The 23,692-nt window shown below is 34.9% G+C and overlaps 2 protein-coding genes and 1 long non-coding RNA gene across 7 annotated transcripts; 2 read left to right on the plus strand and 1 right to left on the minus strand.

Moving 5' to 3' along the window:
* The first annotated feature begins 1,601 nt into the window (after positions 1-1,601).
* LOC135168927 (uncharacterized) lies at positions 1,602-11,468 on the plus strand. Of its 3 annotated transcripts, XM_064133550.1 has the most exons (9): positions 1,803-2,048; positions 2,256-2,374; positions 5,926-6,160; positions 6,353-6,552; positions 6,860-7,063; positions 7,573-7,800; positions 8,419-8,873; positions 9,005-9,302; positions 9,478-11,468. In XM_064133550.1, exons 2-9 carry the CDS (start codon positions 2,320-2,322, stop codon positions 10,908-10,910), a joined length of 3,108 nt encoding a protein of 1,035 aa, XP_063989620.1. In that variant the 5' UTR covers positions 1,803-2,048; positions 2,256-2,319; the 3' UTR covers positions 10,911-11,468. The 3 variants fall into 3 exon arrangements, with proteins under 3 accessions (XP_063989621.1, XP_063989620.1, XP_063989618.1); XM_064133551.1 differs by lacking the exons at positions 1,803-2,048; positions 2,256-2,374 and adding an exon at positions 1,602-1,781; XM_064133548.1 differs by having other exon boundaries at positions 1,803-2,374.
* On the minus strand, positions 6,742-23,542 carry LOC135168928 (serine/threonine-protein kinase TNNI3K-like). 2 transcript variants are annotated; one of them, XM_064133553.1, is made up of 8 exons: positions 21,886-23,542; positions 17,493-17,614; positions 16,662-17,208; positions 15,911-16,441; positions 15,401-15,689; positions 8,388-15,226; positions 7,538-7,813; positions 6,742-7,068 (listed from the first exon to the last, which is right to left on the minus strand). In XM_064133553.1, exons 1-6 carry the CDS (start codon positions 22,870-22,872, stop codon positions 15,159-15,161), a joined length of 2,544 nt encoding a protein of 847 aa, XP_063989623.1. In that variant the 5' UTR covers positions 22,873-23,542; the 3' UTR covers positions 6,742-7,068; positions 7,538-7,813; positions 8,388-15,158. The 2 variants fall into 2 exon arrangements, with proteins under 2 accessions (XP_063989623.1, XP_063989622.1); XM_064133552.1 differs by having other exon boundaries at positions 8,388-15,689.
* On the plus strand, positions 16,970-19,992 carry LOC135168951 (uncharacterized). Of its 2 annotated transcripts, XR_010300122.1 has the most exons (3): positions 16,970-17,285; positions 17,563-19,496; positions 19,551-19,992. It is a non-coding gene; the product is annotated as an uncharacterized LOC135168951 (long non-coding RNA). The 2 variants fall into 2 exon arrangements; XR_010300121.1 differs by having other exon boundaries at positions 17,563-19,992.
* Positions 23,543-23,692: the final 150 nt, after the last annotated feature.

Consider the following 23,692-nt stretch of genomic DNA (forward strand, 5'->3'; position numbering starts at 1 on the left):
TGTCTCCGTTTTGCGAAATGACAGTACTCCTTGTGGTCGTCAGCATCATATTGACAAAGACTTTCACTTCGCAAAACGCCCGGAATTATCTTGTGCCTCTTTGCATTCCTCTCTCGCCATCTTTTTCGCTAATCGTTATATTTTGTGAATTTCGTATTTAGTAGTTTCCATCAAAGTTAAATTCGATAACTCATGTGTTTAAGGCGTAATCAATCATAATAAATCAACAACGTTGAGCATCCAATTTGGTGAGAGAGAAAGTGAAGTGCCACATCCTTCGTTAATATTTTTAATGCTGTGAATTTCTATTGAATTTCTCTTCCTGGTTCAATGATTTATTTGACTCTTAACAAGTAATAAAAGTTGACAGTTATCGAGAAAAATACGATTTTTTTAATGATTCTAAAAATATAGATAAATAAAGAAATTGCAATTTTGAATGATAGATCACTTTTCATAATGAAAGAAACATACAGCTCATAATTCAATATTGAAAACAGTTTGGAGGGATGAATTATAAGGGGATAACCAAGACATTAGCATAACACACCGTTATTAATATTATATCATTAAAGTACAATTAGAATCACTCCTCACACTTTCAATACTCCTTTCAGTGAAACCGTATGTTACGAAAGAAAATAACACTGAAAAAATTGTTGAGCCCATATTGGGCAACCCTGTGGCTTGAGCTCGTCACGTGTTTCACCAATAGAATGCATTATAAAAAACAATCACAACTTGGAGTAATATTTTTCCCTCAGAAAAACAATAATTATAGTTTTTAGGATTTTCTCTTTCCAACAGTATTTATACTGTGTCGCTGAAGTTTGCGAAGTCGAAAATTTTTCACTCTGGCTCCCCAGAAATTAGAAAACTGGTGTTAATTTCGAAAGGAGGGCGAAAGTTGTTTATTTATTTATTTTTTATCAGCAGGATGAGAATATTTTTACTATAAGACAAATGAAAAATTATATTTATTGGAAATAAGTATAGTTGTGTCATGATTTAATTAAAATTTGCTCAGCAATGGCTGTTTTTTTTCATGGAATTCATGTTCGTGGTAATTTTTAAAAATAATGTTGGTTTCTATATTTGTTAACATTCTCAATGAAAAATATTTTGTCTCGCTGATACTCCTAGACAATTTACGAGAATTCACGGCCAAGCGAAATTGATTTATCTCATTTCTCTCTTCACTCACCAATTCATTATTCATTATCGCACAAAGACAAAACAACGGATAACATTTGTTTTTAATAATTAATTCATTGAAGGGAAAAAAATCATTAAATAGCGATAGTTATCGATTTTATATTTATGAAAAGAGAAGATGAGCGAGTGAGCAAATGTCATCTGTTAAACTGTTAGAAATAAATAAATAAATATTTACTGATATGCGGTGATGCGTGTGTCGGGCGCACTCTGCGTATTACATTCACAAAATGAAGTTACAATTGTGTTAAATAATGAGAAAAATATTTACACTTCTTCCTTCTTGATTTCCATCAACAGGACAATGAAGAAGAAAGAAAAATAATTTTCGGAAAGATTGAAAAAGTGAATCCATAAGATTTCTTTGCCATCTTTTTAGACGAATATATAAAAAATAAAAAAGAGTAAAAATCGAAGACGAAAAGTCTTATTGGATTAAAAACAATATAATTGTGTTCAAGTGATACTGAATGCTTGACGAAACATCCGGCCTTTGATTGTATAGGAAGCACGCTGATGCACCGTTCACCATGATAAACACCACCAAGGAGAGGCAAAAGATACAGGTAAGATCTCGATGAAGAGTTGCGGTGGGAGTCAGTTCTGTTATAGTAGGCCACGAGGCAGCACTTACCCACCAGGCTTTTTCATTACTTGCAACTCTCTCTTTAGTTTGGTAGAATGAAAAGACAATCGGTGTATCAGTGTCAGTGTTGAAGCCGCCGAAATAAACAATATATAAACAATTAACAGTTGACCATCTCAATAAAGTCTAATCCAGTCTAAAGTCTATTCCCAGAACTTTGATTTAAGTGAGGGAAACAGTTATTAAAGTAATTAATGGTTGTTCTTACAACCGTAAATTGAATGCAAATTTTATTTATGTGAAATTTCGTTTCATCTATATATTTTGATTTATCAATGACAGTGAAATAATATAACTGGTTTATTTCAATAGAAAGTACTGATAATTTGAAATGACATATTGTGATGAATTGACTGAATGATTTTTCATTAATTGATGTATAATGAGATTGCAGTGGACTATATAACTAATGATGAATTGCCATTAGCGTTTTGGATTGGGAGGTGTTTTATTGTGAGATGAGCATCAACGTTATTTTTATTATTTTAGCAATTTGTTGGATCAATTTTCTCGGTATGTTCTTTATTCAGTATAAATTTTCATTTTGCAAAGTGATTTTAATTGCTTCTAAGGGTGGAGGGTTCATACTAATAATTAACGGCTTCTGCATTTCCCAAACATCCATCATTTTTAATTTCCTTTATGTACGATAAAATGGAAGAGTTCTTGAATTCTGCGAAACTCAATATCATGCAATTTCGGTTGTCATTAATCCCTGAAAATGGGAGCATTTGAGCAGGCTTTAGGGAATGGTCTGACCTCCAAGGACATACTATAGTCAGCAGTGAAAGCGATCCTCGTTGATTATTATGTTCACGTACTTGAAGATCATGTATAAGACAATGATTGATTCAATTCTTTATTCATTATTAGCTACGGTGAAATTTCGGCGTCAATTGTTAGATCATTTTGTAAGTTTCAACCAATTCTGTTGTATATTTTCAAATTTCAAAGATTATTCCAAAATACATTAATTGAACCCATCGATGATTGTTTTATATCTTTTTTACAGTGCGACCCAATCGTTGGCAATTCTCATAGATCCATCAGAATGTCTCCTCCCAATAAAAAAGTATTTCCCTCTATAAAAAAATGATTTAGAAATCGATTTTGCAGTTGTTAAAAATTTCGGAAATTCTTTATTTCCAAATAAGTGAAACAATTTCATCACGACAACAGTCCGAAATTTTCACTGAATATTTATCACCGTAAATTTTTTCGAGATGAAAACGAATAGACGAAAAAGTTGAGTGAGAGAGATTCGATTAACAAATAATAAATTTAATTCGTACCTTCATTAATATGTATGAGCAGATATTCCGATCTTGGTCAAGCTATCCCCGCCACCTCATCGAGTAGCTAGACAATTAGGTCACTTGGTTTCAAAATTAAAAATTCGGTTTTAATCAATTTTTATCTATATATCTCTCCATGTACCTTATAAATTTGTAATCTACAATCTGTAATTGAAATTTTTCGGTGGAGAAAAAATCTTAAACATAAAATTCAACCTAATTAATGGCATTCCACTAGATTATCGTATATTTATTCTAGAGTCCTCCTGACCCGAATTTTCAATGCCAAAGTCAAGAGGTTACCATAATAGATATCATTACCATTAGAATTACAATTGTGTCGGCTTCTGTATCATTTGTATCCAAGATTCCTTGAGAATCACTGAACAATAGTCATTATCATACTTCTAGATTTCGTTGCATAATTCCACTAGTGCGACAGCATTAAAAACTCTCAGGATTTTCGTAAATTATAATGATGATGATGATGATGATGATGACGATGATGATCAGGAGAACATTTTTAGAAAACGAGACAGAAAACTACTGTGGGTTATCCTTCGGTGTTTGGCACACTAGAAGCCTTTCTTACTTCCTCTTTTCACCTGTAGTTCATGAAAAGATTTTTTCTCAAGTTCTTTATTCAGTGAAAAATTAATTATGTGACAACAACAATTTTTATTGACAATCACAAACTTTCTGTATCATACAGACTATTTAATAATCTGCATAGCACGACCTTGGTGAAACACTTTATTATCTAAATATAGAATTGAAAAATTTCACATTTAATTTTGATTCAGTAATTCCTCTTTTGCATATGAAAAATAACTGAAAACTGCGACATCAAACCCTCTTTTGTAAATTCTACCTTCATTTCTTGGATGGATTTTGAAGGAGTGACAGGTCGATGTACCCACTAAGAATTTCTACGGTCCCTCAATTCCGTACTTTCTCTAACTCCTTTTTCTTTCATGCAATATTAAATTCTACATATATATAGATAAAAAATCAAATATTTCTGCATAACCGCAATAACAGCATTTGTTTAGTTAATGTTAAAGACAGTGAGCTAGAAAAAAAATAGAATCGGCCTCACATCATGAATTTCCCACGCGCTCCTGCGCTATTCGCTGTGCAAAAGCAGAAGTAAGATGTAAAATGGGAGGAACAAAAAGAGAAAGAAAACATAGTAGGTTTTCTTGTAAACAAATTCTACATTACAGATAAAGAAAAGAAAATCGAATGAATACATGTGTGTCTGAGTCTCAGGGTTCATTGACCCCTGTGGGTCAACCGGTATCCGTGTCTTTCACTAGTATGAAGAAAATAAATAAGAACGAAATGGATTATATTTTTGATGAATTTTTACATTTTTTGAAGTACTTTCTTAGTAACATTTAACTACTGTCTGGCATAACAAATGTTAAGATTTACCAACATGTCAATTAGTGGCCGTTGGTGTTGCCACATCGGTGCGTCAATTTTTCAAGGTTGAAGAGAAACGAAAGCCCATAGGTATTACCAACCAACACGTCATTTTGACAGTTCACAAACGTAGACGTTTCTCTCCAAGACTCCTTCTCTACTTTGCATTTCTTTTAAAAAGTTTTTTTTGGCAGTTTAAAGCCTGACTTTTTTAATCAGGCTTTATGCAAATTTTGCAGAAGAGAAAGAAATATATATTACAGCAAATTGTTCGATTGCAAAAATTATTATATATTCAGAAATGAAAAGAAATCTAAAATCTTTGCGCAATGAAAGACGAGGACAGACATTTTGTGTGAATTTGTCAATGTTTTTAGGAATAACATTTGACATTAGGTGATGAAAGATTTTTAACGATTGCTCAGTATTTTATGATTTTTACTATTGTGTAATCTATTAACGAAATATCTGAAACATCTGAAGCAGCAGAAATTATTCGATTTCAAGATGTGAAGCAACTTGGTTACAGTGTGAATGAATGAATTGAATCAATGAAATGCGTCAAGGCCATGCATATGGAAAATGGAGAAGAGGCAAATATCTGTTGCACCATAAATAAAATGTAACAACAATAAAATTTGAATAACCTTGGGGGATATTTTCGAAATAAATTTACATTATATCTCGCAAACCCAGATGATGAATAGATAAAAATTTGTCTAAAAACTACGCGTAAACGGTCAAAACAAATATGGGAGTTTCCAGCAAATTTTCCTACTCTTAAGAATTTTTCTTGTGCCTGATAAATGTCTTCAAATTTATCGGAAATTCAAACATAATAATATTTTTGCTTTCTCAAATTGGTATTCTCCATTTATAAAAAAAAACTAATTTGGAAACTATATTGTAAAAATATATTTAATTGGCCAAAATTAAATATTTTCCATGCTATTCAGCACAATTTTTGCTTCACCTTTCGCTTTGAACTCTTCTACTAAAACCCATAACAAATTTTACGGAGATCTCTTGAATAATAAGACATAACACAATGGACAGGTAAATAACGAAATATTCCTGATTTTTTTTACAACACAGCGTAAAACCATCATCAAGGTAACAAAAAAAACATTCTCTCGAGTGCTGTACCGTTGAATCTACCGAACATCGGACGTTCCATTGTCCAACTACCGTTATCCGTCTTACCTAATTTACTCTCCAGACACTATGGTATTCGTCTCCATAACCGAGTCAACAAAAACCAAAAAGAAAGATATACTTGCTAATCTTGACAACTGCGTCACTGTCTTTTACCAATTTTTCCCTGATTTTGTACATTCCAAGGTGATCCTGTAAGGGCTGAACGATGGCCATGGGCGCTGGACGAGCAGAACGATGCTGAGATATTCCAAGCAATCGTCGAATCGATGAGACAATGGGAATTGCACAGAAAAATTTCCCACAGAGCCAAGCGAGAAGTTTCAAGGGTTTGCTATGAAGATGTCGGCTGTTTTGAGGACACTGGACCTTTTAGCTATCTGGAGATGCTGCCTTCCCCTCCAAAAGATGTCGGGACGAGGTACACATATAATGTTTAACCCATTAACAATAGATGAAATAAAAATTATAGGAGGTTAAGTATTCGTGCAGGATCAAAGTATTTTATTTACTATTTTTTAGTCGAATGATGAGAAAAATTGATTAACTATTTGGGCATTTTCACCCCGTCTTTCAGTAAAATTTTAATAATTTGCGATTAATTTTAAAACAGATTTTTTGTCTATGGGACTCGCAAGGCAAGATCAGTGCCCATGGAAGTTGCTGCCGATGATATCAATGAAAAGGCAAATAATGCAATTGACACGGAGTTGCCAACCAAGGTCATTGTTCATGGTTTTGGATCGGGCTGCGATCACATCTGGGTTTACGAGATGAGATCTGCTTTGATGGCAGCTCATGACTGCAATATTGGTGCGTTGTTTAATAATTCAACAATCATTAAATATAGTATATATGTATAGCAAAACATAGTATGTACTACAAATGTTTTGCAGTAAAAAAATGAATTGTTACATTCTTTTTTCACTGTAAAGAAGAAAAATACAGTCAATGAAAAAATGAACTTAGCAAATCATAATAATAATTGATAATAACTAATAATTTACCTGATAAATCTCATGATAATCCCGGATAGTCTATACGTAAAATTGTCCGAGTATTATCTAGAATCGACTTCCTCGACATGTTTACCTCTATTATATTCTTTTCTATTGTCTAGTTTGCGTGGACTGGGGTCCAGGCAGTGTCCTCCCGAATTATGTAAGAGCAGCGGCAAATACTCGTCTCGTAGGAAGGCAACTGGCCAAGTTGATAAGAGGACTGAATATCTCTCTTGATAAGGTGCACTTCATTGGATTTAGCCTGGGAGCTCATGTCGCTGGATTCGCTGGAGCAGAGCTCGGAAATGTATCCAGGATCACAGGTAATCTATTCTCATAATTGAATAGAGAAATATTATTGAGAATGGATAAACTCGTTTACAATAGTTCTGTGATTTTTTTCTCTTCGTTCTTATTGGATGACAAACCATTGTCATTGTCAATGATACTGGTCAATCTTTACATCAATTCTCCTAATAAAAATAAAGTACTCAGAAACTCACTGCAAAAACTTCTAATTCAGTACTTATCAATGCAATATTTCTTTAATAATGAAGAAAATTAAATTCTTCTCATTAAATTCAAGTTCAGTCCTTAATTAACAGTCATGTTTCATAATAAAAAAGAGGAGATGGGCAAATCGCAAGTGTCACTGCGATCACATCGATTCAATTCTGCATATCGATTATTTGTTTATGTTTCAATATTCTCCTTTTAAAGTTTCAATGAAAAAATGACCACGATAAAATGTGAAAAATAAAATAAAAATTAGATAAAAATAAAATTAAAATAAATACCTATAGGGTTGATAGGCGAATGTGTGTCCCTACAGGTCTCGACCCTGCAGGGCCCCTCTTTGAATCCCAGGATCCTCGAGCAAGACTAGACGAGACAGATGCTAATTTCGTAGACGTCATACACAGCAATGGAGAACAGTTGATTTTGGGAGGATTGGGTTCCTGGCAGCCGATGGGAGACGTTGATTTCTATCCCAACGGAGGTAGAATGCAGATCGGCTGTTCAAATCTTTTCGTTGGTGCTGTGTCTGACATAATATGGAGTAAGAAACTGTTCTGAAAAATTAGTTAATTGAAAAATATTACAATTCAGGCAACAGCCTGAGCGACCTACTTTCATTTCAATGAAATAGATCGGTTTTCTATTGGCGCGTGTAGGAGGTTGCGGGGCTTTCTAATCGAATCATGTTTCATATTTTTTTAGTAATCGTGACGGAAAAAAAAGATTTTTAAAAAACGAATAAAAGCTAATCATCTAAATATTTAAGAAGAAAGTAACAACTATTGATGGGCGTGACAACCAATCAAGTACCGAACAGAATAAAAAAAACTGCAATGAATTAAAAAAAGATTTTACAGGGCTAATTATTTGTAGTTAAAAGTATTTCTTTAAAAATTTTCTCTCCTAAAAAAATGTTCTTGATTTTAATTACTAAGACAATCTCGCGATGTTCTTTGGAAAATTAATTTAAAAAATTCTATTTAATGAATTTAAATTAATGAAAGAATTCAAGTTGAAAATGATGAATACTTTCTCAAACCCAAAATAGAAAAGATATTGAAAAAAATTTAGCGTTAAGCTTCGTCTACCCCCAAAGAATTCCTTTGCTTATTCATAAAATTAACCCACTGTTTTGATATTTAAAATTGATTCCCTTCAGGCGGATCAATCGAGGGTCGATCGCTCTGCAATCATCGTCGAGCCTACAAGCTCTTCACCGACTCCATCAGTCCAAAATGCCGTTTTCCAGCGTTTCCCTGTGAAAAGGGGTATGATGGTCTACTCCAAGGTGACTGTTTTCCTTGCGGTCAGGACAGACCTTGCGGAGACATGGGCTATTACTCGGACTCCTCTAGTGCGCGTGGACAGTTATATCTGGTGACCAGAGAGGAAGAGCCATTCTGCGCCCATCAGTATCAAATAAAAGTTTACAATAGTCGCAGTGAAAGACCAACAAGGAGTTATGGTAAACTGCAGGTAACACTTGTTGGCGCTGGGGGCTTTAACGAGACTTTCACCATGACAAAAAAGGATGATGAAGAACTGGTTGTTGGGGCTATACTCCATAAAATTGTCGTTCCTCATCCAGTTGTTATTGATTTAGATGCTATTGAGGTAAATACATGCATCCGTTTTATTGTAGGAATTAGCCAATATTAACAAAAAGGGCTTGAAACCCTATTTTTTGGTTTATGAATGAAAGAAAGCGTATCTGAATTATCTGAACAACATAACATTGTTCCTAGGTGAAATATACGGCATACAGTGGATGGATATCCTCCGGTCTCGTCTCCTGGAGCATCGACAAGGTCTCTATCTTCGATAGCTTTGGAAAGAGCCTATCGATCTGTCGAAGAGGGCTCATTCTTGAATCAGGGCATTCCGTGCATTTTCCACTATACTCGGGCGAGTGCAATATTCCCGAAGAATCAGCTACTTTCACTGACGATTCAATGTCAAATACCACAACCTCGTCTTCAAATGAGGCGAAAGATTCAGAAGATTCTGGCAAGAGTAACACTGTAACAAAAACTATTGGAATAGGTAAAATTGAATAACCGCGGAAATACATAAAAGCAAATACTGCTTAATTAATTTAGGCGATTTTCTTTTCCAAACGTTGAAAAATTGTGAAATTACCTTATCGTTATCATCATGGTCAAATTTTTCATAAAAGAAATCTCATGCTATATGTATTTATTCATTAATTTTTTTTTAGGTCCCTTCATGAAAGATCAAAATTTTCAATCCAACTTGGATAGAAAAGATATCTACAGCGTGGACCTGCCGATAGATCGGGCAAGTACCTCCAAAAACATAGGACCTTTCACGAAGGATCAGAATCTTCGAATATTTGACAAAACTCCATCAAATACACCAGAACAGTCGAAACAAACCGTTTGGTTCTTCATAGATCTCAACGGCACTGGAAACTCACTTGACAACACTGAAACTGAGTCGGGTCGTGGCTTTTCCAGCTTATCCTACATTCCCCCAGCTTTCAAGTCCTCCAACAATCTCGAGAATCGTACATCTTTACCTCAAAATAGCAAATACCACTCAGAAATCCAAGAGCCAGTTCTTCAGGCCAAGAAGAAGGAGACAGGAAGGTCCATGCGACTTCCTGAGATTACGGAGCCTATTTTGAGACCTAGAACTACGCGACAAAACTCAGAGGCAAGTTCTAAAGGCCCTGAAGAAAGCCAGGTACCTGGTGAGAAAGTGCGCGATGAGTCTGTGGGATTTACTGTGCAGTTTCTGCCAGAAAGATTAGCGGGAATCTTGGCTCAGGCCGAGAGATACGCCCGACAGACTCTTCTTCCTCTCATTTCTCAATACACACCATCCTTCATCAATAACTCTCGAAAGGAACGCCTCAAGTATTTTCCCTCCCTCTCAGAAATATCGCAGGATGAGGAAAAAATTAATAAGCCAAGTGAAGATTCTAATAAACATGCGGAAAAAAATTGGTCCGATCAAGGGGGTGAAAACAGATTCAGCGGTGATATTTCAGGAGATAAGAAGGAAGATTGGATTCCAATTACAGTATCTCAAAATAATAGAGATGATAAGAATGCTAGCACTTTCAGGAGCTCTGATAATTCGGAGGGCAAGTGGATTAAACGAGAGGGAAAAGAATTACTAGAAATTCAACAGAATGAAAAACCTCACGAGACAACTTTTCAGAGTAGCTCTTCAATGATAAAAGATAGTGAAAGTGTTAAAGAGGAGGAAACGCATGTTGTTGATGCTTGGGTGCCGATAATTAATCGGGGAAAAATCGATACTTCAATTTTAAGTTCTCAAAACGTTGCAAATTTACCGTCCAGTGATAATGTGAATTCTAATGATGAAAAAGATTCGCGAAAATTTATTCCGCTGATTGATATTCAGCCCAATGTGCGTTTGACTGCTAAAGAGAGGGAAAATAATCGGGCAATAATTTCGACGACTGAGGAAATTTCGCCGCACGTTGAGAAAATTGAGAATATGGTGGATATGAGGAGTAGCTTCAGAAGTTTTGCGACCAAGTCGTTGGCTTTTCCGTATGCCTATGAGAGGAAGACGGATCCTAGGACTAGGTACATCCCTCTAATACCTGAGGAAGACATGGGAAGGAAGGGGAGACTACACGAAAGAGAAGAGCGATGATTTTATACCGCTTCCAAAATTAATTTTTGGACATTGTACAGATTGTTTTGGGCATCCGACTAATGAGTTTGCTTAGAGAGAAATGTTAGAAAATTCTACTTTGTGAAGAACGGGACCAGTAATTCAGGAATCCGACGCCAAGAAATTTATTTCACAAGGAAAAAGCAAAATCCAAAAATGCGGTTCAAACAAACAATTGGTGTAATAGTATTTTCCATTTTGTTGATAGAATTTTTGTTCAATATAAATTTTTCTTGGATAAATTAGAAAAAAAGAGATATTTGAAACGGATAAGAATTTTGATTATTGTTCTCAACTCTATAAGGTAACAGACTCAGGAATTATTCAATTTCCGGAAATAGTTGCCTATCAACTTGTTTTTAAATGTATAATCACTAATCTCAATTCAATAATAATAATAAATGGGAAGTATTATAAAATATACACCTAATTAATTTATAAATTACTTCATACATTACGCTGCAAATTACGATTGTTACTATTTTTTGTATTTATTGTAGAACTTGGAGACTAAGACAATTACAACAATAATCCCTGTGTCTTTCGTTTTTCTTCACTTTATTGATATTAAGTATATATAATATATACATTTTTATTAATACGATTAGTGAGACAGTAGCTCTCGTATCCATGAACAATAGCGAAATTTGCGTGGAAGAAATGATTCGTTTTATGTAGAATACGACAATAACGCCAATTTCTCTATTTTTATTCTTCTTCTTACCTTTTTCTTAATTTTCTTAAAATGCCTTTTCCCACCATTTTCGATATCAAAAGAAATTTTCCTCCCCCATGACAATTCACTTATCATTTTTTCACTTCAAGTGTTTATGTATATTTTTCAACGATTTTTTGCCCTTTCATTAATTAGCTACTTCCCTTTTTGCCTAATATTTTCATTGTTGGTCTAAAACTCTCATTTTTTGTCAATGAATGCCGCGATATGCTCCCTCATGATATGTCCTTTCAAATAATTCACTTCACTTGCAGTGCCATTAATAATTTTGTTTTTTTTTGTAGCATTTGAAAACACAAATTCAGCAATGAAGTGGTAAAGTGTAACAAAACGGTCATTAACCATTCAAGTATTACCCAATCAATTTCCTTTCAATATCGAGTGGTTATTCCAAGAAATGTCAAGAGAAATTGTTGCCAGGAACTTTCATGTCAAGATAAACGAAGAGTCAAAAAACCAAATTTAAAGCCAACTTGTTACTTCTTTACATCTTCACCACTGATTTGTTCTCTGAATAGATACGGGTGCTCATTACTAAGGAAATCGTTTGTCAATCTGATGAGTATTTAATTTTCCAAAAAGGTGTTTGCTTCCAAATAGAATTTTTTTAACGAAAAATGTTTGGAAGTTTATTATTATTGGCTTCCGGAGTGTTGCGTGTTCGGGAGCCCGCAAGTATCCTCGCCATTATCAGAACAAGGAGATCAGAACCTATTTCAATTTTTAATTGATTGTCCGACCAATTAAAAATAATTTTTTTATATTTTTTCGTGATAAAAAAATAAAATCCTTCAACGATTGTGCTCCTCCCAGACAGATTTGAACATCCTCATAGCAATGCTGAAGCCAAATAATAATAATGTTAGACGTGATAGCATCAAAATGAGGTTTTAAATAGTTGCAAATTATTCGGTTCACATGGTATAATTTTAATCTAATAATTTAATCATTCCGAATACCCTAATAATATTAATTCTCCAATAAATTAATGAATTTTCTCAGGTATCTGGACACTTTATCTTGGCAACTCGAATATCCCTCCTCCCCAGTCACTTCCGATTGCAGAGAAAATATTTCACGGCAAAAACAATTGATTTGAATTCAAGGAAACGCCGAGGGATTTTGTACGGTTTATTTTCATGACTATAACTGCAGTCTTATATGAGCCGAGTTTATCCTCATTTATCGAATACACTGACATGATTTCTCTTTTCTTTGACAAACTGTCAACTACCCATTTGTGTTGTGTCTATAAAAAAAAAATAGATTGACTTCAATGGATTTTGGTAAACAGCTATGAAATTTGTATTAAGCCTTTCCCCATCATTGATTAAAAAGAAATCTTGATATATTCCTCCGCATCGTGGTGTCTTCTCTTCCACTTTGACCCCTTTAAAATCAATCACATTATTATTTTTTTACTAATTTTATTATAAATATTGGGGTAGTTAAAAACCTGTATGTTTCATATTTATATAAAATACAAGATCCGACCTATGTTTACAATTTCTTCTAATGATTTTGGATGAATTTTCCTCCGTTAACAAAAACTAGAAATTCTGTAATTCACAGTGAAAAATAGTCCTAAAATTCCATTACGCAGGTGAATTGTAATTTTTTGTACTATAAAATGAATAGACGGGAAGATACGGAAAAATCTGGAGGATAAGCGATATGTGATGAAACTATCGAGAGATATTAATTGTCAATTTCCGTGAAAGCCAAAGAATATCTCTTGGTATAAGTTTGCAACATCACTTACCAATGAGACGATCTCAATTGTGGACAATCCAGGATCGTTGTAAACCATGGATGGAAAAATTCATCATTATGTATTGACCGAATGTACAACAAAAATGTTCAACTTTTCTTTTTTTTTTTGTTTTTCATATTGTTGAGATACATTTCCTAAACTCCTTATTTTCGTGTAATTACAGAATTATAGCATCTAATACCCTTACTCCAACTTTTTATCGTCATGCTTCCATAAATTTAGTTATTCGAAATTTTCTTGCTTAACATCTACAGTTTTACAAAATATAAGGCCGCCACTTTAATACACTGACTAGACCAGTTTCATTTAGACGCTTTCAAACACGATTTGTGTCAATAATACTTCACAACACTAGAATCCCATAACATTCACTTTCCATCTAAATTCAACAAAATTAATGAGAACGATTTTCATCTAGCAATTATCTGTAAATAATGAACCATAATTGTAAATTGTCCTAATAAATACCATCCACCTTCTTCATTTTCTTAATATTGTTTTCTTTTCTGTGACAGAAATTCATGAAACTGTGTGTGAAGTGATACAATGAGATGATTAAAAAACTTGTCAATCTATTTTTGGAAGCTTCTGGAAATGGAGATTTTTTCATACTATTTACTTGTAAACTCATAACTTCCGAAGATACACGCCAAGTTCGATTTAAGTTATTTATTCATTTCTTTGCATCACTCACTAGCATCTATTGTAATAATCAGAACATCAATAAAAAAATTGATTTCTTTGTTTATTGGTCCTTTGCTAACTCTGATTGTGAACGAGGGTGTTACGAAGTGCACATTCATTTTTTTTTCTCGAAAAAATCACTATTAGATAGAGGACGGAGGCTTAAGGATTTATCAAAACTCCCAAATTCAATTTTTACCATTACATTAGCAGAAAACATCACAGTCACATTGAAAATCTCATAACTTCAGGAAGAAATTGACGAGTGCATTATTTTCGAGAAATAAGAAATGAATTTTTCAGCTTCAATTTGAGCATAAATTCACATGTTAACAATTACCTCAATTTCAGAATTTGTTTAATTATAAAATTAACTGATTTACTCATTTATTACCGGTTGAAAGTGAAGGCAAAATGTTATCTCGAATAATTTATGCTAATGGCATACGTTGATGGGCCTGTTCAACTGATTTCTCGAGCGATTTTCAGTGGAGAATCTGTAGTAAAGAAAAGTAAAAATCAAACGAGCTCATTATTTTGCTGATGTTGTAAAAAAAATTAAAACATCCATCAAAACAGAGCTTTAAAAATTATCCCCTGGATTGGCTAACAGCTGAAATATTGATATTACAATCTATACATACACGTGAAAAATCATAATATCCCAAGAAATATTTTTCTTTAATTCAAAACTCTCTCCCCTCAATTCTACTATAGAATAAAAATGGTTAATAATAATAATAATAATAATAATAATAATAATAATAATAATAATATATAGCAATAATATCTCCAGCTACTTAGGCAGCATAATTCAGGACTGCAGTAGCACTTACCCTCTGATTAGGGGGACCGTTGGTGTAGAGCGATGAGAAAAAGTACGTATCGCATAACTTACTGATCGGTATTCGTGGTGAAGTCAGAATCCTCGAGCATCGTTCAGTAATCTCATTATTAATGAGTAATGAAATAATAATATCTCCAAAGCAATCAAGAGAAATCTCACAATTCAGTTTTGAAAGCGTCGAAAGAGTCACTTTTTATCAAAAAGGGGTAATTTACTTCTAACAGCGCCCTCACAAACGACGAGTCTCTGAGCAGCTGAAATATTACAGAGAGGTACAGTTCCCTCGAGGCTGGCACGTAAAAAACTGAGTCTACTGGGTGTAGCCTCTATTGTATGATCAAAGCCAATTCTGAGAGCCCCAGCAGTTGCTTGCTTCCTCTCAAAGTACTCGACAATTTTTGAAATAGTTTTACTGGATGAGCCAATACCTCCGAATCTGTCCTCCCAGCACGATGAGTCCCCGCCCCCAAGGCTGGCAATGTCCTCCGAGGAATCGGTGTATATTGAGCTTGTTCGGTGATCGTCTAAGAGAAAGAGACTGCTAGCTGCTGAGCTGCTGAGAGTAGAGGCGTGACGACGGTGCGGAGGTTCGGGGCTTAAATCCTCACCGACGCAGCTCCAGAAGCCTGACTCACAGCTCAGCCGACGACGAGGTTCCCAACTCTCTCGGAAGAGTGGATGAGTAAAAAGGTTCGCTACTCCTACCTTTGTTGCAACCTAAAATAATTGTTACACACATTTCAATTTTTTTAGCATGGACAGGAAGTAGTGGTGGGATTTTTCTCTGGAGGCGAACTCTAGATAATTAGAGGGTAGAACACCTCATAGAATATATTCACATTGATATTTTAATGGTTATTTTAAACAAACAAGATTAGTAGTGACGAAAATTTATTAAATTTTTTTGTCAATGTGAAGGAGCTGCCAAAGCCTGTCACCTTTTTTTCCCATTTCTTTCTTGCAGTAGGACTGCTAGGCTCCGAACTAGGTTTCTTCCTGTCCAGTATTTTTGCAATACTATCATTCTGCGCGGGTTTGAATTTGCAAGTGATACCATCAGTAACACTGGGCCTTACATCTTCGAGAGAGGGAAGCTCCAGACAGCTTGAGAATAAATCCCCAAGTATTTTCTTAACTCCACCGAGAGCATGAAAAGGATTGGCAGTCATCGGACGATAATGTGGATCCCTTCGACTGGCTAATTCAGCAATTCGTCTCGCCGAATGACATCTTGCTTTATCAGATGGTGTAGCATTATTGCAGCCACGAGCATCAGCTGATAAACTCCTGTGCTTTGCCGTTCGTCTTCTCAATGATCTTCCTATTCTCGCTATTTCATCCATACTCGTTATCAAAGCTGGATCAACTGATTGTCGACTACTTAGGCTTCCTTTACTTTGCTCCTCGGAAATTAAATTATCGAGAATCGTTACAATTTCGGGAAACAATGGACGTGACTTTGGTTCATACTAAAAAAAAATATATATACATATGCAGTTGATTAAATCGATGGAATAAGTAATAATAGAAAAATGGTAAATGATTGATTTGTTTTAATATATAATATTATAATATTATAAAAAATTGAAAAATAATTCAATCATTCGATTTTTTTTTAAATTGACTTTCGCGTCAATTTGTAAATTATTTTATGAAATTAATTTTGGAAGAAATAGCTAAATAACTTACTGTGCAACAATTGAAGGCAAGTTGTAAAAAGGCAGGTGGTGGATCAGCAGCGGCGCATATTTCAGCAACAGCAAGATAATCAAGTCCAAAATTATCGGAGCGTGGTAGAACATCAGGATCAGCAGGTACTCGTCCAATTAATTCACAGACAACAATTCCAAATGAAAATATGTCCGATCGATGATCATACCATTGGCCCTTGAGACACTCTGGTGACATCCAGTAGGGACTCCCCACTGTGCTCAGCCGATATCCTGAATTGGGATCGGGTATTTTAGCGGCTAATCCAAAATCTCCAACCACAGCTATCAAATGCCCGTTTGCTTCGTCTCGTTTTATCAGGACATTTTTCGATGTCAAATCACGGTGGAAAATTCCTCTGCTGTGGAGGTAGGCCATACCACGTGCCACATCCCGGGCGAGGTTCATTCGTGTCGAGTGACTCAGGGGTGTGTGCCTTGCCATTATAAGCTGCTCCAGACTACCTCCATTTATGTATTCTGTCAGTGCGTGGAGTTGACCCTCGTGGACGCAAACTCCCATGAACCTTTTCGGTAAAGAGGAAAGAAAGGAATTGATATTATTTTATTAAAATGAAAGTCGACGGCCGAGTAAGGTTTTGAGGTACATCGACAGTAATCATATGGGAGTAGTAGGATCAGTGCTTACAAAGTGAAAATTTTGCAAATATATTAATTCCGTAAATTGAAAAATTAACCCGAGAATAAAGAGAAAGTTTTCTGTGATATTTCAAATGCACAAATTTTCAATTATTCTTCCCATAAACAGGATAGTTATTCCAATTTACAAAATTGAATGAATTTTATTTACCTAAGTATGTTAGGATGACTAAGTTTATTCATTAATTGTACTTCTTTAAGCATGTTTGGCCTGTTTGCAGGTAATTGATTCATCTTGAGGACCATCACTTGTCCCGTTACCTTGTGAGTGACCTGAAACAGTGGTGATACAAAATTATGCAATTCTCTATAAATTGGGAATGTAAATAATCATTACTATATATTTATCTGTTGATCATTGATCAATTCATAAATAAGTTTTTTGTCACTTGATGAAAAATAGTCTCATTGAATTGAATTGAAAAGTCTCCTGGTTGCAATAGCGCCCAATAAAATGGAATTGAAATCAGGAAAAGAAAAACAAAATAAATTGAACATGGATGTAGTAAGACTCCTAAGTTATTTGAAAGCATATATCCAGCCAAAATTCCTTGGCAATAGCTGACTTAGTTGGGGGTGAGCCAAACTATGACGAATAAGGTTGACTCAATGGTATCCGCGAATTTCTGGTCAACAGAATGACACTCGAATCGAGAAATCCATAAAATGTGAAATTATTCAACAAAATAATTATTTCATTCTGATTTGGTAATGCGTCAATAAAAAAAATAATAAATAAAAAGGTAGATATTTATAATCTCTTCTATTTAAAAGAAAAGAAAAACACTACGTAAATTCTCTCGAAAAGGATGAAATTTCTCTGCACCTCAGCAATGGAAAAAACCGTATCAGCAGTGAAATGCGTGCTAAGAAGATGCTAGATCATCAACAGAGATATATCAAACAGAATTATAAACTTTCATGCGATTTCTAAAATCCTACAACTTCCGACGCGATCCAACAATGTGCAGTTATCATTGACCGGAAATACGCTTACCCATATGTATATGAAGTTGTTAAAGTCATCGCAATCATGCGTTCAACTATCTCCACCAAGAAAAACTCTCTTAATTAAAAAATGAAGAAATTATTGTCAATAAATTATCATCACTGAATCGCAAAAGCCAGCCGGAATATTGAGGTAAAACACCATCATTCATAACTAGTTTTTGTTGTTGGAAAATTGTAATAAATAAAAATACATATTTAATCTTATAATTAAAGAAACATTTGCCGTTTTGGATAGAATAAAAGTAGGTAACTTGTATAAAAACAAGTGGGGAATTTTCTGTTCACCTATTTTCCGTTAAATGGAATTTCTATGACGATAAATTTTCAATTGAATTTTTCGATTTGATCAGCAAATTCACCACTGCCCCGGCGTTGGTATTTTCTACTTTCACCTAAATATTGATTTCACCATGAATTCTTCATTTAAAATTATATATCACATTGATCAACACGAGTTGAATGAACATCGGAGGTCAGATGAGTGACCTTGAATTTTTTCAACTGCATCCTTCATTCGAATTCACTCTACGTGAATTTTGAGAAGCTCGACGAGCCGAGAACCCGGAACATATTATCTACAAAAGTAATGAAAAAGCCGCAACTTATACAAAAAAATTCACGTTTTTCGGAGTTGATAAATGCAAACAGAAACGAAGAGGGGATTGAGGGGGAGTAGGTGTAAAAGGCTCATTAGAGAGTGTTCGTACTCCATGAGCAACGAGGCGTGACCAGCTTTCACGTGTCTTTCCAGCATTCTTCCAAAGAATTTGCCCGAAGGTAAATATTTGGCGTGTAAGTATAATCGATATAAATTTGTCTGCTTTATTTTTATTTGAAACGGAACGAAATAAAAAAAAAATAGGGTAATAGAACTAAAATATAACTGCCTGTGAGCGTAGAAATCATGGTGCGCAAGGTCGTCGCTAAATTTTCAGTGTTACATATGTATGTATATGTTCCACTGATTATTTCCGTTACTTTCGATATATACACGAGAATTATTTTTCCCACCATTTGAGTCAATTGTAGATAAAAAACATGTAATATTGACAGGTTTTGAATAGCGAATCTTTCTTGTTTTCAGGACAAATATGCTATTCCAATTCATGAAAGGAGATGAATAATATATCAACGAATATTAATGGTTCATATATTACTAATATATTATTAATATACTATCAATGCATATTATTTTTAGTGCTTCTGGAAATTTTCCGAAAATTCAAGAAGTTTCCGGAAAATTCGAAAGAGAGAGAGAGAGAAGGCCGCGTACTATATTGTTATTCTATCCGTAAGGCCGTGCTTGACGGGAGCTGAGCAATTGACAAGTACGAATTCCTTAGCAAGAAGATTATACCCATTCCTTAAAAAAAAACAAAATTCCAATTGACTTAAAAATGGAACTTCAACGGTAAAAAGTCAATAGATGAAATAATTCTCTACGATTGTGAAATCTTCGAGGGGTTAAACGTTTAGACGTCTAATGCATCAGCGTTGCATAATTCAAATGTCAAATTACACAATTGTGCATCCCTGAATTATCCAGCACCCAATGATATTAAAAAAAAACAGAAATTCAGTTGTGTAGATAATAACTTGAAAATTTGAGATGAAAATAAATTTTTATTGTTAAAACGAAATATTACATTCATTGATGGCAATGATTAGGGCCAGTAAAAAAAATCTTACTTCCGTGCAGAAATGATTGCCGCATCCCCGCACACTAAGAGTACCCAAGCGTAACTGCCTCGGAAATTCTCCGAGCGAAAAGAAACCAATTGACCTCAATACATCATCGCGAATGTGTAAGAAATATTTTCGATACATTAATTCATCATCGATGACTGAAAAAGATAATAATTATTCTAACGAAGGTAAGTGAACGAGAAGCAGCTTAATTTCATACTTTTTTGGTTAAATTTATTATTGAGCTCGTCAACTGAAGTCAATGAAAGAATTTCCCTGTCTCTCCTCTGAAACCACTTTCGTTTCCCCCTTTCCCTGATTTTCATTATTCATGTTTTATGAAACTGAAACGAGTAAAGTTAGAAAATCAAAGAAAGAGTTAATTACTGAGCTCTTATTTGGAAGGAAAAATAAAAGGCCCATAAATACAAAGAAAAACCATTTCAATGGACGAGTAGAAATATCTGGAATTTCCTGGCCTGGTCCAGGGCGTTTTGTCATTCCCAGCAGTTTTACTTCCCAAAAATGAGTTAATCGGGAAAATATCTTAAATTTCTTCAAAATTTCTAGCAAGTCCCATTCATCACAAGTATCTGCACAGCTCAAGCATTAAAAAATCAAACGACAAATTGTTTTCAATGAAAAGCAAATGATGAGGACGGCGAAAAGTAACGGAGACTTGATGAATAAATAAGACACTGAGTCAACTCGATTCGATCAATTACCCTCAATAAATTATTGAGTTACGATGTATGTTGTCCATGATAATCATTGATCTGTGAAGTTAGGCCGAATCCAATGACTCCAATGATTTGTCCCAGTCCGTTGATTTTACCATTATTACATTACATTACATTCCATAAGTATGTAAAGAATAACATTGATGACCATTCTACATTGCAATTTACAAGGTGGGAGACGAGAGAAGGGGACCTCAGTGACTCGACTGTACAGCAAAATTCTTACCCACGCAATCTATTTTCAAAGTACTACCTCTCCATTACCCATCACCTGTGCTCTCCTTGCTTTTTACACTATTTTCAAATATTTCATTTCCACTTGAAATCATAAACAACAAAATAACATGTAGGTAAACCGTTTTTGTCATAAACAAAAAAATCAAATGATAAATTGTCGGTGTTCAAACTCATTCCATGGTTTGCCATTAACACGAGAATATGCGATAATGTCGCCTAGAAAAATATTGCAATGACGAGTATTAACAAAAGTTTGTGACATCATAATGAAAAATACTTGGCATAAAAAAGGAGGAGAGACGATCCGCACAAACAAAAAATTTGTGATTAGATTCTACAGATAAATCCCTATCTTGGCGACTCTTATCAATGAAGGTTGATAATAATAAAACTATAATAAAGAAGCTTGCATTCCTACAACGAAAAATGATAGAAGCAATAGTCGAGCAAAAATTATCTAGATAGATTCAGAAGGAGACGCATGAGAAAAATAGGGAAGGACCTTTTTCATGGGCCATAGAATATTCCACGAAAAACGTCCTTTCAGATACATTTATTATAAAACCTCAATAGCCAAAGTGATCTCACAATAATGCAAAATTCCCCTAAAGAAAATGAAATATCAAATATTTATCAATTATACAGACTCTATAGGTACAATCGATGAACTGTATGACAAACTTCATATAAAAAAATATCTCTCGATATTTTTTGTTCTACATTGACTATGAAAATAACTTAATGTTAGGAGCAGTGACTTTGCAAATGTAAAGTTGATATTAACACGCATCAAAATATTAGCTCTATCTTAAAATGTTGTATCCTTCTTCATGCACATCCTCAGAATATCTAAAAAACCTGTAAACTAACCTTGTAAACTTCAGAAAAGAATCCAGCTCCAATTTTTTCCATATAAAAATCATCCAATCGATTCAACGAGGCCACAGCATGTCTCAGTGCCTGACAAGAAGCACCAGTCCTTCTCTTGCTACCATCACCCTCTCCAACACTCTTCTCCACACATCCCATGAATCCTTCGAGCTCAGTAGGCCTCCAAGGATCACTAGTTCTCTCCCTATCCTTGTAACACCTCTGGGAAGACTGTAGCTCAGTCGGCAATTCGGAGTGTGTCAACAAGTAATTGCTAACACACTCCCGAGTCTCATCACCACCTCTTCCCTGTGTTTTGTCTTCATCAACACCACCACGAGTCTTTCCATCTCTCGTTATAAAATCATTCAATGCAAATTGTCCACAATTGGAATTCTGAAAATTTCTACCCTTATGATCTTTCTTCATGTCAGCTAAATAATTGACCACCAAATCACAAGAATTCAATTCCCTATCCTCATCACTACACTTGTCACTCACACCATCACTTGATTTTATTGTCAATGCCGATCTCCGATTTGGCACAGTATTTTTAACAATTAATTTACTCTTAATTCCATCGTTCGATGATTTTCTACATAAAATGGAAGCACTAGGTGTTGAATTACTTTCCGTGACTATTTCTCTTGTTTTATCAGTAATCACTCGGCAATTTAAGGCTGAAGAGCATTTCTGGAGTGCTGTGATTACAACTGGAGGTGATTTTGGCACTTGCTCATCCAGGTGTTTGGGACTATTACTGTCACCGGGTTGAGGATTTTGGGCTTCAGGACCGGCTGGGACTTCAGAGCCCAATATTGGAGATTCACGAAACCTCCAGAGTCTCGCCCTATCGTCTGACGGAGGTTTTGTTAACTCATTTGTCTTGAAATATGATGAACACGTACTTGGCGATTTTTTCTGAGATTTTTCAGGGCTCTCAGGTGGGCCTGGTGTGTTTGAGCTGCCTGACACGTTTGATAACATTGTTTGGAGTGACTTGGTCAGTGCGGAGAGCACGGGGATGCCCAATCAGCGGTAAATCTCTTGAAGTCAGTCATTTTCGACTGCTGCTAGGATTGTTTTTTCTCGTTGAACAAAATAACTTGTATTTACTTTCTCTTAACTACAAAATGAAATTGTTGCAATTTTTATGATCTGGACCAGTCGTTCATGTAGATGTCACATGAATGACTTTGTTTATTAGTTCTGGAGCATCGATAATATATGTTGGCACTCTTTTGAAGAGTTCTTTACACTTCATTCACTTGGATTAATTTTTAGTTGCTCTGGTTGCACAATAACACTTTCACAAGTTTGTCGTTAGTGTTGTTTGTTTACGAGACTGCTTTTTGGGTGGAAATGACCGTTCTTGATGCATAAACAGTGGAAGACACGGAAAGTAGCACTGAGACGTCAAATCAAAATAATCATTCTAGGTATATTACTTTCATGAATATCACTACGATTTCTTTCACACTTCTGAGGGTGGAAAAGTTTCCAAAATTTTACTAGTGGCTATTGATGAGAGGAGATGACTCTGTGAAAATTGTGATCGTGAACGACGACTTCATGGAGAACGCTTAACGGCGGCCATTACAATAATGCGATATCATGAGAGAGTGTCGCGTAGACCGCTAGTAATTAAATAGGGTCCCTATGGCTGCCACATTTATCACTAGATTGTACTAAGGCGAGTAAGGGGGAAACTCCCTTCTCTATTATCTTCACTTTGCGAAGATCAATCCCTCTCTCTCTCTTTCTCTGTGTCTCTGTAGTCCAGAAATGTTATGGGATTACAGAGAGT

Source organism: Diachasmimorpha longicaudata, chromosome 13 (assembly GCF_034640455.1).
Source record: "Diachasmimorpha longicaudata isolate KC_UGA_2023 chromosome 13, iyDiaLong2, whole genome shotgun sequence".
NCBI classification, from domain to species: domain Eukaryota; kingdom Metazoa; phylum Arthropoda; class Insecta; order Hymenoptera; family Braconidae; genus Diachasmimorpha; species Diachasmimorpha longicaudata.